Raw genomic sequence first — 16,238 nt, 5'->3', positions numbered from 1 at the left:
GAGAACCCTAGCTTGCTTCTGGAGAACCATCCAGGGTATAAGCATGACATCTGAGTTATTCTGAGATAGAATATTGTTCTATGTGCAAAAGTTCTGTCCAGCTGACCTCAAGACATCCATTAACTGATACAAGATTTGAGACCAAGTCTTCCTTCTTTATCATCTGTTTGTGATAATCAGAGTTAGGAACTATTTGCATTACCTGAGTAGGTAAAATAGGACCTAAATATTCTGAGAACTGCTTTGATACACATTGATACCAACCCCTAGGACAACTTGTGATCCTGTACAGCCAGAAACTACAGCATCATTAACTTTATGTGTGCACATGCAGAAGAGGAATTGCATGGCTGTGCTCTTGGTTGACTTATCCAAGCAGAGCTGGTAAACCACTGAGGGTTGGAGTGACTTGGCTGACCACAAACAGCAGACACAGAGACCTCTACATCTGCTGACAGAGAAGCGGAATGGGTGGTCTGTCTGATCTGCTAAAACCATACAGAAAGGAAAGTTATGAACTCTTGCAATGAATCTCCTATCAATAGACTGGGCTTAATTCGTCAAGAAAGAAAACAAAGGAGAGTTATGACCTTGCAGAAAGTAATCACATAGTTTGAAACATGATAGGAGCATCATATGCTCATAAACACAGTGAGTAAGTGGACCAGGGAATCACTGACAGCCTGTGTCTCTTCATTTCTTACGCTGCTGCCTGTAGTTTCCCTTTTTCCTTTATTACTTCTTTATTCTTACCAGATTATTCACTGTACAGTATTTTAAACTAGATTGTAAGATTACTGAGCCTATTACTGGGCTTATTTTGTTTTATATCACAAAATATCAACTACGCTTAAGACTGTGAGGTATTAGTGAATTCTATTACTAACACTGTGTATTTTTATCACCACTAGATATTTTCATTACTTATTTCTCATGGCGTCACTTCAACAAAAAGCACTTGTTGAACTACATATTCACCTAAAATAAAATAATGTTTAGAATTCTAAGCCATTTATTAAGGTCTGCTCTTCCCAGGGAAAGCAGGGCTAGTCTCTTCTTTGTTTAGTTTTATCCATGAAAACAGCCTGCAGATGTCAGCATTCTGGTCAAAATAATATACACCCATTCTCCTTCAAATGCACTGCACATCTTGATGAGGCACTGTTGAGATAGCAACCATAAACACACACTCCATAGCAACCCTAAGCACACCCTCTACCACAACAGTGCCCCCACTAACATAAACATTTCTTCTATCCATTTTTTTTCCAACTGATCAGAGCAATTGTCTACAATACAATAACAAACCCACCAGATTCAGCATGGATATAAGGGTTTGTTTATTTTATTGTCGTATGAATTTCTACAGGATCCATTCCTCCCATCTTTAAGAAAAAAAGACATGTCCCCTTAGTAAGAAAATACAAAGATGGTCAGGTTTGCCAAATCTTTCTGACTTCAAGTCTATTCATTCAGCTCAACCTGTTTTTCTTTTTTGATTACATGATACTCTCAAACTGGCTTTTACAGAGTTATGTCTTCTTGGTGACTATATATAAATAGACTGTAATAATAATAGTAATAATAGTAATAATAGTAATAATAGTAATAATAGTAATAATAGTAATAATAGTAATAATAGTAATAATAGTAATAATAATAATAGCTCTGCAGATGTAGATCCAATGTAACAGTGTGCACAAACACACTTAGGTCTCTGAAGAGGTTAGCTAATGGAAATTCACTCTCTGTATTTCTTTTACGGTTAGACTAATAACAATTCTGTTCTGTAGTTGCAGTGGCCTGAAGGGTAATGTGGATTGGTTCATGTGTGGTAAAAGGAATAACATGTTTACTGATAAATATCTGAGTCCTTTGAGAATTACTGCTCCTTCTTAGACATGTTTTCCTCCTTAACTTGACTTAATCACTTTAATTTCTATTTCTTGCCTTTCTGCCAAGAGGTCATTTTTTCTTTTATCTGTTCTTCTCCAGTGACTAGTTTGTTTATCAAATACCTCTCTGCAATTTCCTGGAATCATTTTATTATTGTTTCTTCTCCAAACAGCTTTTGCTCAAAGTGCCGACAACACAAACACTGAAATGTACTCCTGTGACTAATGGTTCTCGCAAATTTGATGGGCAGAGGGTACATCTGCAATTAACACAAAGTTGCTTGACCTTCAACAATTTACCAGAAGCACTGATCAACCAGGGAGGTACCAGTGACTGGAAGCTGCCAAACTTGGCACCCATGTTTAACAAGTGTTTGAAGAAGGATCCAGGGAAGAACAGGCCTGTCACCCTGATCTCAGTGCCAGGCAAGTTCACAGAGCAGATCATCTTGACTATCCTCTAAGTACAACAATTATACTTGTACTTGCAACAAGTACAGGACAACAGGGGGATCTCACCCACAGCATGGGTTTATGAAAGGCAGGTTCTGCTTGATCAACCTGATCTCATTCTAGGACAAAGTGACCTGCCTAGTGGATAAGGAAAAGGCTGTGGATGTGTTTACCTAGATTTTAGTAAAACCTTTGATACGGCTTCCAACAGTATTCTCCTGGAGAATCTGGCTGTCTATGGTGTGGATTTACTGTTCACCAAGTGAAAATCTGGCTGGATGGCAGAGCACTGAGAGCAGTGGTGAGTGTATTTACACTCAGCCACAGATTGTGGCTGGTCAGTAGCGGTGTTCCCCAGGGCTCAGGGCTGGGGCCAGTTCTGTTTATAGTAATCAACAACACGGACAAAGGGATGAAGTTAATGGTCAGTAAATTCACAGACATGCCAACTCAGGCAGGAGTATTATCTGCTGGAGGGCAGGAAAGCTCTGCAGAGGGATCTGCACAGACTGGATCAAAGGGCTGAGGCCAGCTAGATGAGATTCAACTGCACTTGGACCACCCCAAGCAGCACAACAGGCTTGGAGAAGAGTGGCTGGAGAGCTGCCCGGCACAAAAGGACCTAGAAGTACTGGTTGACAGCAGCTGAACATAAGTCAGCTGTGCCCAAGTGGCCAAGAAGGCCAAGGGCATCCTGGCCTGTGTCCACAATAGTGTATCCAGCAGGACCAGGTCAGTGACTGTACCCCTGTACTGGGCACTGGTGAGGGGACACCTTGAGTCCTGTGTCCAGTTCAGGGCCCCTCACAACAAGAAAGGCATTGACAGGCTGGAGTAAGTCCAGAGAAGGGCAGCAGAGCTGGGAAAGGGTCTGGAGCAAAAGCCCTGGGAGGCTGAGGCTGCTGGGGCTGTTTAGACTGAAGAAAAGGACACTGAGGACATTGCTCTCTACAGCTGCCTTATAAGAGGTTGTAGCAAGCTAGGGATTGGCCTCTTCTCCCAGGTAACAAGTTAACAGGATGAGAGGAGGCCTCAAATAGTGCCAGGTGAGGTTTAGGTCAGTGTTGGAGGTTGTTTCTTTTTCCCTTTCCTCTCTGTGAAGTTTTCCCCATTGACATACTAAGTCTGATAGCTAGTGAAAGTGGGAAGGTTGAAAAAGTGGGGGGGGAATTGGGGTTAAAATCCTTGAGATCAGAAACAGGTAAATGATAGGAGAGAGGCACTAGCTCAGCCCCTGCTTGCTCCTGGAGTCAGAGGAGAACGGTCCCAGCTGATTCTCCCACCCCCACCATCCCAACACCAGGAGCCACCTTTTCTGCTGTTGGACCTCGCACTGCTGCCTTCTCTCTTCAGCCTCCCATCTCCAAGCACCCTGCTGAGCACCAGGACTGACATTGTGAGCAAAGTCTCTCCTCCATCCCTTTCCCACCTGGGATGCTGCTGCCATCACCCCCAGCCCTCCTGCAGCTCCTGGCGGGACCTGACCCCACCGTCAGTACCTGCAGCACAGGGAAGGGTACCTGCAGCCAAGAAGGACTGGAACTGGGTTACTGCTCAGTTTGTTGGTAATTTCATAGTTGTTGTTTTGTTTGTCTTGTTAGATATACAAGTGAAGAAATGTTATTCCTATCCCCATATCTCTGCCTGAGAGCCCCTTAATTCCAAAATTATAATAACTCAGAGGGAGGGATTTATTAGCTCCATTTCAAGGGAAGGCCCTGCTCTTCCCTAGCACACCTGTCTTTTCAAACCAGGACAATCAGCTATTAAGAAAAAGAAAATTCACAGAAAGGGTAGTTAAGTACTGGAACAGACTGACTGTTGAAGTGGTGGACTCATTTGTCCATTTGGAAGTGGAAAAAAAAAACCAGTGTGGATGCAGCATTTGAAGACATTCTTTAATGGTTAACGTGGTGGTGCTAGTTTGGTCAGATGTGATGATCTTTGAGGTCTTTTCCAACCTTAATGGTTCTATGGTTCTGTGGCTCTATGGCCAACCATCCAGTTCAACTCCATTACTTTCTTGGTATGTCTGCATTGAACACAGGTACTGAACAAAGGTATCCAAACTGATTTATTCTGGCTCCCATAAGTACTGTAGATGCTTCAGCCTTCTCAGATCGACAGATTACCATTTTTAGCACCTCTATATAGAATTGTATTTTTTTCAATGGCCATGATGACTCACTGAAAATTAGTTAGAAATCACTCTGAAAAGGATGGTTTACTCAAGGTGTAAATTGTTCAACAAAGCTTTCTTTTATACTTCCCCTAAGGTGGACAGCTAAAACTACTCAACAGGAAAAGAAACAGAAGGAAAATATCAGAGTAATAAGAAAAGTATGCATATCTGCCCTGGCTGTCCTTTTGTAAGACAAAAACATATACACTAGCTGCTTATATATAAACAATATAATCATGCTTTCGTCTTGCAATACAAACTACTTTAGGCTTACAACAGCATGCTTCAGAATAGAACCAAAAACCCAGAGCTTTTCAGTATTTCAGTCTGACTCCTACTGGTTTAAAGATTGTCCTTCTGATATATTTTAATATATCAATAATTATTCCCACTTTGATTTCCCATAATAATTTTTTTATCATTCAAGCTTGAAGTTTACAGGTTTCTGCTATAGCTATCACTCTACCTGTATGCATCCTAGATAGCCATGTTGAGCAGCTATGTGAACAGCAGTATTTCCATCCTGGTCAACTTCATCCAGTGAAATCCCTTGTTCTTGCATAAACTGAAGAAGCCACAGAAGGATTTTCTCCTAAGGGCAAAGAAATGTCACAAAAGGTAAGAAATAATGAAAAGATAAATGTACTAGAGGAATATTGGTGCTGTCATCTATTACTAATTCTATCCAACAATTCCTTGGTTTCAGTCTCTCTTAACTTTGTAGGCTTAGTGCATCATGGGACTCTGGTTTTTCTTTTTGGTGGTTTTGGGTTTCTTTTTTTCCTCAAAGGAAAAAAGCTGAAATGCTTTATTTTATAAAAAGACATAATAGGAAAAATATGAGCATTGTAACACATTCTGAAAAATTGTACATAAAGACTGTGGGTGCCTCTGCATTAGTGATGGAAATAAGTACAGGGAGAATAACCCATATATCAATCTGGAAATCAGGTTGCAAAATTTGGACAGACTTCACAAGCCTCTCTGGAAAATTAAAACAGGATTATGCTCAGAAAGATCACAGATCTGAGCAGATTAGATCTTTCAAATCTATAGCCATTCCCCATCTCTGTGTGGTTGTGCTAAAGAAGTAGCAACACAGCTAAAACCAGAAAATAAAGCTACCCTAACAACTTGATGTATTGACTCATGGACCATTTGTATGTCCTACATGTTGGGAACAATGGGGAGAGACTTGGACTGCAAAAACTTGTCACTGAAAGTCTGGAAGCCAAAACTGAGGTGGAAACGTTTTGGTTTTGTTTTTTTTTTCCCCTAACACCGTATTTTGTGTGTGCATGTAGGTGAAATACACATTTATTTAGGTGTTCCATTCTAACAGTGGAGAGTTATATATGTGTACTAAGCTTTTTTGATTTCTTGTTTCCTCCAGGGAGTTTATTTGGAAAAAAAAAATCTAATCTCTAGGAATTTTTCATGCTACTCCATATTTAATTTAATTTTGCCATAATGAATACAATACTGAAAAGCTAGAATAAATCCATAGATTACATAGAAAAGTGGGGTCCATTAAAACTGACTACAGCTGCTTTCCCAGTTTTTCTATCTGAAAAGGTGAAAAGACCAAATTACTTCCTAGCATAAAACTTTTTTATATAAACATGTATTTTTTAATATCTTGCATTGGTATCTGTTATTACTGACTCAGAGCTCCAGTTCAAAGGTGCTTTGTCAATTCTATTGTTGCTGAGGCAAATGTTGATCCACAGACTTAACCTGCAGTGCCTCAGTAGCTTCCATGACACATAAGTACATAATTCTCCAAAATTATAAATGTGGAAAACTAAAGGAGACCTAAATAAAACAGTACTGAAAACATATATAGGACTCTGAGATTAAGTAGAAAGTAATTAAGTAAAAAGAAGTAATTAAGTAGAAGTAATTAAGTAGAAAAGAGAAAGAATAAAAATGAAGAAAGAAAATTCAAAAAAGCTTGGAAACCTGTGGTTTTTTGTGCAAAAGTACCATGGAAATTTTAATCTCAATGAAAAGGAGAGGAATTGTCAGACCCTTCTAGAACTACTCCAGGATGATTCTGCCCATTCAAGCATCTGGGTCTCTGCTTACTATGCTTCAGAGGGCTACTCTGTCTGATACTCATCTGCTTCATATCTTCACTTCAGCACCAATTTTGTTCTTATTACAGGGTTAAGGTATAGGTATTTTGACTTGTCCTTGGCTTAATGCCCAACACAGTTGACAGCCAGAGATGACTACAGATCACATATCCCTTTAAAAATACTTTTGAGCAATTTCTCAATATACCAGTGGTGTTGGCCAGCAAGGAAGAAGGATTATACTACTCCTATGAATTGCCCTTATGCTTTAATAATGAAAATAAAAATATTTTACCAAATTTTGTCTGCAGAATTGGAAGATAACTATAGCTTTGAAATGATATATTTCTTTGGAACGTTTTATGGACCAGAACGTTAAGCATGTTCTGTAATTATATGGTCACAATTGGCATGGAACAAAAAATGCTTCCTGGTCATTTATCTTATCAACAAGGAAATCAAATGGCTGGGTAGCACTATTCAATCATCTGTACATAGGACTACCTGTGCACTAAGTGACCACAGGCACAAGGTCATAATTCTACTCAAACAGTTTGAGTTCCAAGAAATTCATCCTTGACAAATAAAAACCAAGAAAACAAATACGTTTTCCACTTAGAACTAGGGGAAAAAAAAGCATCATATACCATAACATGCCACATATCACTTTATTAACACTTACATTATGCATTTGCAAGACAAGTGTTTTTAGGAATAGATCTATCGTCTTCAATTTATTCAGACAAAATGAAAGATAGTGAGAAAATTCATTAGGTGAAGACAATGAAAAAAATAACTTATTTTGTTAAGTAATAGGAACCAATAAATACTAATAAATTATTCAGTATATCTGTTACTTTTAAGACCTACAGTCCTTTTGCTTTAGCAGTTATTAACACCCCTCTGGCATAGTCTAGACCTACAATAATTCAAATCACTCTACAAAAAGATTTCAGGAAAAATTGGGACAGGCTGCTGACTTTGGTTCCATCAGATGACTTTTGGAGAAGAAAGTACAACTAACATAGACCATTTAAATCATTACATGGCCTACAAAAGGAAGGGTTAGCATGCTGAAGAGTACTGACTCTACAGCTAATCCTAGCCCCATCACCTGATATTAATTAAATCAGCTGGTCTTCCCAGTATCTCTTCACAGCAGAGGAGCAGGAATGAGTGAAAACACACTGCCTTTGTAAAAATAACAATAGACAGGAAGGCAAATATCCTGAGGTGTAAAACAAAGATGTTTTGTTAGGTATCTGCTTATCTGAATGCCATACACTCCTTCCCACAGTGCTCTCCAGAACTGTACCACCATCAAGGCATGCACAGGATCCCTTCTCGATGCTCAGCCATACTTTAGGCTGGTTGCCCAAGTTCTCCCTAGACTCTTTGGAGTTCAGAAACCACAAACCCTTGGCATTCTCCAGCCTCTGCCTCTTACCTGTGCAGTCCGTGCTACCACAACATCTCTGATGGAAAGACTTTCCAGCCCCATGAAGCTCTAAGTCAGGACTAGGACAACGTGCACCTTGGACTGCACCACCACGATCCTGTGACATGGTGACTGGGCCAGGCACAGCTGGCATGCCCTGCACTCATGACTTACGCCCAGCATGAAAAGGCCTGCCAACCATCACGGTTTCTCTTGCACAAGCTCATGCTTAAAGAAACCCTTGCTAGAAGCTATGATGACCAGCCTACAGGTTGACTTCGAGCTTTTTTTGTCTTCCATCTGATTAACTTACGCGGTTCCCTCTCCCATTGGAAAAATAAAATGTTGCTGACATGTCCTTGGAGGCAGGCCATGACCATAGTTTGAGGACCTTTAACATAGGAACTCCCTTCTGCTGCCCATTCTAAATTATAATTCTTGAAGAAAAATACGGCATGCATGTCTAATGCCTGGGGAAACAATGGATGGACTGACTCTCTTAGAAAAAGATTCAATAACAGGTCTTCCTTGTAAAAATATTACTCTTGTAATTCTGCCAAGACCAGTGTTTACATGGATTATCTCTCATGTAAGTAATGGTAAAATAAATTAAAGCTTCCAGGACAGTGCCAAGTAAGCATTTAAACTTCTCAAAAGTTTGTTTCTTATTTTTTTTTTTTTAACACAGTTGGGTAAGATAGTCTGGCACTCCTTCAGCCTCAATACTCCCTCATGTTTGAAGGTTGTTTATGGATTATAAAAAAAAAAAGATAATTGGTACTACAGATGAACTTTATTTGGCATTCAGCTAACTAAGAAAATTTGGCAGCAATTTATATATCACCTTTTCAAATTTCATGGGTGGCAGATTGTAGTTGGCGTTTCTTAAGTGGTAAAGCTTCCGTTCTGCTTTGAAAAGGATCTAGATAAAGTGTGCCAGATATGTTTCTGGCAGTAGGTAGCATAGCTCACTGAAAAAACCCTAAAACTTCATTGGCTTTAGTTTGAATAAATATCTTTAGAGATGAGGACAAAATTAGGTTAATCAAGTGAAGATAAGAATTTAAGTTTACATGCAACTTTCTCTTCCAAACTTTTTCCTCCCAGTAGCAAGCACTCTTTTGTCTAATCCAATTCTGATCTGTCTCACATATTCTCTATCCTTTATAGCAAACTTGCTTACACCATAAATCTGTATATCCAGCAGGGTCCTACCTTGCACCAGTAATGTCTGCATAAAAAAGGAAAGTGCAGAAAAAGAAGTATTTGCACAGCATGAACACAAGGGTATCTGAGTGCCTATGGAAACAGCAGGAGAAAAGGTAGACTCCTAGCTCCATAGCCTTCCAAACCTGCCTCCTCTCCTTCCCTATTCCTACAGTAAATTCATGCCTGGACAGAAGCAGCTAGCAGCAGAAATATGCCACAATAATTGTATGGCATTAAATGAGACAACCACATCAGCAAAGAATTATTTTCTTAGTGGTTATATTTTGTTTGTTCTCTCTTAAAAGAGTAAAAAGCATTAGCACAAAATCAATGAGGTCTGGTGTCCCTGCCAATGTCTGGGAGGTTGGAACTAGATGATCATTAAGGTCCCTTCCAACCCAAACCAGTCTATGATTCCACGATTCCATGATTTATCTTTAATGTCTGCTGAAGAAATTGTGGGATAAAGCGATCCATCTGCCAAAGAGATTAGAGAAGAATAACTGATCACTATTTCTTTCACAGTGGATCTTGGAGAAGGTCCCTTGAAAAGGGGCTATTGCAAGATTTACTTAGAAAAATCATGGATGTTGTGGGAAGAGAATGTAGTGTAATTAAGTGGCATATATGTTTCTCCAGATATTAGCAAAGCACTAGAATGCAGTACTTCAGTGGTGTCTCATAGTTATATCAATAGACAAGGTAGGTGTGAAACATGATTGATTTACAATTAGCTTAGCTGGCTAGAGCATGCTATAACACCAAGCTTGTGGGATTGAGCCCCATATGGGCCATTTATTTAAGAGCTGGACTAGATGATTCTTGTGGGTCCTTTCCAAATCAGAATATTCTGTCAATCTACAACTTATTTATGTAGTTTTCAATGAAAATGGTTAAAGCTAGAGAGATGATGCTCAATTTCCACCACACTTCACTGCCAATACAATGAATTCTTAAATTGCAAAATTTTGTTGCTCTTCTCATGTGTCCTGTGAATCCTCTAGATGACAACTGATCTCTGTAGACATTCTTGGGATTTACTGGTTGGGCTAATATGCCAGCTAATCTTCTCCTTGCCATTATTCAAACCTTATAAAACAAAACCGAACCAACCAAAGAACAAACAAACAAACAAACAAATTACTTTAGAGGGAAAATGCTGAAAAAATTATACAGATTAAGTTGGGAAAGATTTTGCTATACTTCAACTAATTCAGAACACCTGTAATTAAAAGCCACAAAATGACACACATACTTTAATTTCTTGTATAAGCATCTAAGTAATCTATTTGAAAAAGTAAGAGAAAGTCATACCTGGCCATAGCAACCTGCATAATGAATAAGGCTTGGGTGGTCTTTTGAGCAACTGAGCTCTGCAATAGCTTCTGTTTCACTCACCATCCACCGAACACACTCCAGCTGACCATTCTAAACAAGCAAAAAAAAAAAAAGTCTGAATTCCAACTGTTTCCATTCTAAACACACCTATTAGAGAGCAAAAATCTTATAAGAGTTATTACAAAATTTCCAGTTTGATTAAGAATTTAAAGAATAAGCCAACAGCACCTTTTGTCTTTTTCTGCAGAAGGGCTGGCTTATTTAACAATTAGCTCTTTACTTCCAGTAATACCTTAGCATACTTTGTCATTCACAGAACAGAGTGTAAATGTGCTGGAGTTCTTCCTGCAAGTGAGGGTGCCCCAGCACAAGTATTTTTAAAGATGACCTACATGACTGGACTTGTCCCGGGTCATTGCAAAGTTCTGTAAGAGCCTTTAAGTGATCTGGCTTAACTAAATCTTGTGGCTCTTGATCCTTACTTCCCAGGTGGTTTTTGACACTGATACAATGATATTTATTTTTCTCTTTCTTCCTTTGTATCACTGTAACTGCCATAATGCTTCACTATGTGGGATGTGCACCTATTTTCCACAAAAGCGGTAAGCATCAGAATTTATTGGCTGACAAACACATTACATACCTACCTTGAAAAAACAACAAAGAAAAATTGCTAAAATTTCATAAGACTTTAAATTGGCAGACTGTTACTATACAGCCTGACCCAGCCCAAGAATTTGAAGCATTTCATTAATACAACCAGGTCTCAGTTTAGTTTTCTAATCATATGGCTTGGCCCAGAAAAATGAAAGAACCCAACCCTGCCACCTGTGCTAGGGCCCCAGGCCATTGAAATGATGCCTCAAATATGGAAAACTGCAGGTTGGAATCTACCAGTCTTCTCAGTTTCCAAACTTTATCCAGAAAGCAAGCAACAGTAAACCACCCCAAAAGAAACAGAAACTCTGGTATTATGTTTCACCCCTTTCCTTCTTTGTCCTTAAGGTATTTGGAGGATAAAAGGAGTGACATTGAACCATTCACTCTCACTAAAGAACCAGAACCACTATGGTTACATCACCGGCCTTCCTGCACTATCTTTTATTTTAATGTAGCAACACCCTGGATTTCCATATTTTCCTACATAATACGTTTTCCTGTAAACTTGGACATTAATTTTTTTTAGATTTTCACAGGTCATTCTGCAACATATACATCTTAACTTTGATGCAACTGCTTTCGACAACTGGGAATTTTCACCTCGAGGTGCTTTCATGCTTTGTAAACTTGCTGTCACGCTTGTCTTACAAGATTATACCAGTATTTGTAAAAAAAACAAGAAACTGTTATACTCTCTAAGGAAACAACTGAATCCAAATTAAGTGAAAGCCATTGAAATACAACAAATAAGTCTTTAGATTCAGTAGACTGATTTGAAAATTAATGCATATGCATTGACAACAATGTAAACACTGTCATTGTTATACAGTGGATATTACATCTTGTGTAGTAATCCATTTTACTTTGTTTATGTAGTACCAGCCAACAGGGGCTTTTTTTTCCTTACTTACAAAGCTTGAAAAATAACATCCAGCTGGATGCATTTCTTACTGCCATCACAGGAGGAAACTAAAAGACCTTTATGTCAGGTTACAGTAGAGAAAGGGCCCATTACCTTTATTGCTAATCCAGCAGGAGTTAGCTGCTCAATGTTTCGTTCATTCAAACAGTCTTCACCCATCAAAGAAGTGAGATGCTGCAGGCATTCTGCATGTCCCTTTGATGCTGCTACATGCAACAGATTGTTGTCACATTCATCATGGATCTTATCCAGATTATCTGCTGCTAAATGTGGCTGTTAAAAAAACCCCTATGTTAGTTACAACTCAGGATAAAAAGATATATTCATCCTCACAGCCCCAGACACAAGCCAAGCAAAAGGAGGTTTCCCAATAGACATGTTGTTTTACAAGTCAAAACCTAGAGCTTTTCACTTCACTGCTTCACTGTATAGAATCTGGATACTGTTAGCGTAAGGACAGAAGTGGGATGTTCACTGGCTTGATTCATTGTCAAGTTTCTCTCATCATGCAATTGTCATGCAACAGTGCAACATCTTAAGTGCCTTCCAGTCTTTGCACTAGTCTGATAACAAGGTAGCTGCAAAAATACCCACATTTTAATAATTTCTGTCTGTTTCAAGTTCTCTCTCCTTTTTTCCCCCCTTTGGCATTATATTGATGAGTAATTGAAGAGAAAACATTCTTGACTACTGAAAGACATTGCTGATTAATTTTGCTCATCACAAATTCGGTAGCTTAAGTAAAGCACCATTTAAAATGCAGTTTAAACAGCTTAAAATGACAGAAGACTTTTATGTGATAGCTTGTTTACGTGAAAAACACTGTTGGGATATTTACTCAAAGTTTTACATCACCATGACATAATACATTATTTCTGCCCAATTCTAATTTAAAGACAAAACAATTGGATTAAGAAACTCCAAAAGAAAAACAATATCGAAGACAGAGTCAAGGAGTAGAAATAACAAGTTTCTAGAGTTATGCAGTCTTGCCAGAATACTGTTCCATTTGTGTACTTCATGAAGGGGTTCCAACCAGTTTAGAAAAAACATGTATTTTCTTACCTATGATGTCCTCTTTTTCCCCCCCAACTTCTATTTCAGAATGAATTTAACATGCTTTTATTTCTTAATGAGTAATCTAATATTCTCTTCTGCCTCTGTCTAGTTTTGAATATCTTCCTTTGTTCTTGCTTCTATGTTAATGGTATGCCTTTGTGCTTGAGCTAGACTGCTAAACAGAGAAGCTAAACAAAAATCTAACAAAAACAGTTTTTATACATCCACTGTGCCTTCACCAGCTGTTCTGTGTGGAGATCACATGCTTTGCATCATTGTGCTGCTAACTTGTAGCCAGTTACTTTGGAAACCATCATTGACCGTGCCTGATCACAGTGCTAGAATTTACTGAAAAAACCTTCATATGGGTCAGAGGCCAGCCAGGCTTTATAGAAAGCTCCTGCCTAAGAATGCTGCTGCAACAAGACAGCATAAACACTCCTGAATTATAATCAGAATACAACAGAAGCCTCTCTAATCCCATCATCAACCTCTACCTAACAACAGTGGTAAACCAGCAATAACTGAGTAAAGTGACCTACAAATGTGAAAGGCAAAACTCAGGATTTAAACTTGATATTTAAGTGATCCTATTAGTTAAAATGTCTGCCTTTATAAATTCAGTGTACTGCATAAAAGAGCATATTTGGTCATGCATTCATAAAACTAGTGTCTATATTTTATATAATTTATAATTTTATAATTTATATATAATATTTTATTTAATTATAAATACTTTCCATTTGGAAGTCCATACATCCAATTTCTAATGAGTCTACAAGATAAAAAGGGCAGTGGTTCAAATTATAAACTTCATCAGCTTAGCTGGCTTAATGAAACAAATCACAGATCACTTTTATTCTATGTTTCTTATTAAAAATATGATACTTACCAGTAAAGATATTTGGCCTTCCTTTACAATGTTTAAGATGCTCTTAATTTTTTTCACCTCTTCGCTCCTCTCTTCCGGGCTCCCTGCACTGCTCCAGCTCATACCCAGCTCCTCTAGCTGCTTGCTCTCCGCCACTGCTGTCTGCAGGTGGAAAGTCCTCCGGTGGCAGTTCGGCATATTCTTCTCAGCTTTGTGAGTGTGAGGATCAGCAAGCGTCCTGCTGAGGAAGCCCTTGCCTTGGGCTTCAGATTCATGGACTGAGCTACACTTAGCTAAAGGCTGGGAAAGCTCGAATTCTTCTGCTGAATGCTTGTGCTGATCAAGAACAATGGGCTGCATTTTTCTCAGCTGAGCGCCTTTCACAGGAGACAGCACACAGAACTGTGTCCCGCCAGTAGGCGAGCTATCTGTGCTCCCTGCAGGACAGCTCTTGACATTTAGACCATTCACTGTTGAACACACACTTAGAAGTTTTTTCTCAGGAACTACCTTTGTAAAAGGAACAGGTTGCTGACTTGATTTAATATAAGGCACGTCCAAAATTTCATCCATATCCAGGTCATAGTGCTCCAGCTCCCCAAGCAGAACAGCAGGCTCAGTGCTTTTGCTTTTAAGGTTCTCTCCTTCTCCTGCACTCTGGTCATCATTTGGAAGTGCAGACTGTGAATCACTGCCTTTCTGGTATTCCTCCTTCTGGTTCTTCTGGTCATCACTTTCATTGTTCTCAGAGCTTTCTGGCTGGTGCTTTAATGGAGAAACCCTCTTCACTGGTCTGAATTTATTGCACACATCTGCAATTCCTGCTGGTTTCTGTGCATTTCCAAGAAGAGTTGAGACCCCACAGTTCCAGCTGCTACTGGAAACTAGAGAAAAATAGAGGAATTTGATTTAGCAGTGAGTGCTACCTGACATGTGACATGATAGCATGCTTTAATGATATACCTAGCCAAACACTGGAAACAAGAATTATATAATAACATGCCAGATTCATATCTAAACAGATTTAATGGCATCTCTATCAAGAGAAGAATTTTACATTCCTAAAAAAAACTTTCTTCAAGGACGCATAATGTAATAATTACAAATAATTAGTTCTAATCAAGCTCTAACCAAGAACAGAAATTGTCAATGAGCCAATGTGTGCTTGAGCCCAAGAAAGCAAATGGTATCCTGGGGTACATCAGGAAAAGCATTGCCAGCAATGATCTAGAGGTGATCCTCGCCCTTTACCTGGCCCAGACAAGGCCACATCTGGAGTGCAGCGTCCAGGTCTGGGCTCCTCCGTACAAGACATGGAGCTCCTGGAGTGCGCCCAGGACTGGTTACTATTAAGGGACAGGACCATCTCTTCTACCAGGAAAGGTTGAAGAAGCTGGGCCTGCTCAGCCTTGAGAAGAGACAACTGAGGCAGGACCACATCAATGTCTATGAGTATCTGAAGGGAGGGTGTCAAGAGGATGGAAGCAGGCTCTGTTCAGCAGTGCCCAGCAATAGGAGAGGCAATGGGCAGAAGCTGATGCACAGGAAATTCCACCCCAACACAAGGAAGAACTCCTTTACTGTGCACTGAGCACTGGAACAGATTGCCCAAAGAGGCTGTGGTGTCCCTCTCACTGCAGGTATTCATGAACAACCTGGACACAATCATGTGCCATGTGCTCTGGGATGGCCCTGCTTGAGCAGGGAGACTGGACCACATAACCTGCTGTGGTCCCTTCCAACCTGACCCATTCTGTGAATAATGGCCTAGTGCCATTTATAGGGGTCCTGTCCAATGATGTTAGTTTGTATTCTGCTCTGCATTGAGAGGCATCATAAGAGTAGGATGACTTTCTGTGAGGGCAACAAAAGAGTTAGTTAAAACTTTATAGTGGATTTGTTTTACCACCCATAACAACAACTCAATTTTTAAGGCCAGTTTCCTCTGGAAGATGTATTTTTCTTATAAGAAGTAGAAATTCATGAACATCAGCTGACATCTGGGACTTTTCAGCTTCGGGAAGGAAAGTGTCAGGAGGAACCTCATCATTAAGAAGAGGCAACAAGGTTCTTCTCTATGACAGGACAAGAGGCAACCAGCATGAAGTAAAATACAAGAAATTCTATCTGAAC

General features: G+C 39.4%; 1 protein-coding gene across 1 annotated transcript in view; it reads right to left on the bottom strand.

The window, feature by feature from the left end:
* SNCAIP (synuclein alpha interacting protein) overlaps positions 1-16,238 on the bottom strand; it is a 53,182-nt gene that overhangs the window by 17,817 nt on the left and 19,127 nt on the right. The window contains exons 3-6 of the mRNA XM_062513126.1: positions 14,127-14,989; positions 12,269-12,448; positions 10,570-10,683; positions 4,997-5,122 (exon numbers count right to left, since the gene is read on the bottom strand). Coding sequence (XP_062369110.1) covers positions 4,997-5,122; positions 10,570-10,683; positions 12,269-12,448; positions 14,127-14,989 — 1,283 coding nt within the window. The remainder of the gene's footprint in view (positions 1-4,996; positions 5,123-10,569; positions 10,684-12,268; positions 12,449-14,126; positions 14,990-16,238) is intronic.

This window comes from Cinclus cinclus, chromosome Z, assembly GCF_963662255.1.
Source record: "Cinclus cinclus chromosome Z, bCinCin1.1, whole genome shotgun sequence".
Classification (NCBI taxonomy): domain Eukaryota; kingdom Metazoa; phylum Chordata; class Aves; order Passeriformes; family Cinclidae; genus Cinclus; species Cinclus cinclus.
Note: the sequence above shows the minus strand (reverse complement) of the source record. Positions and strands in the feature narration are given on the sequence as shown.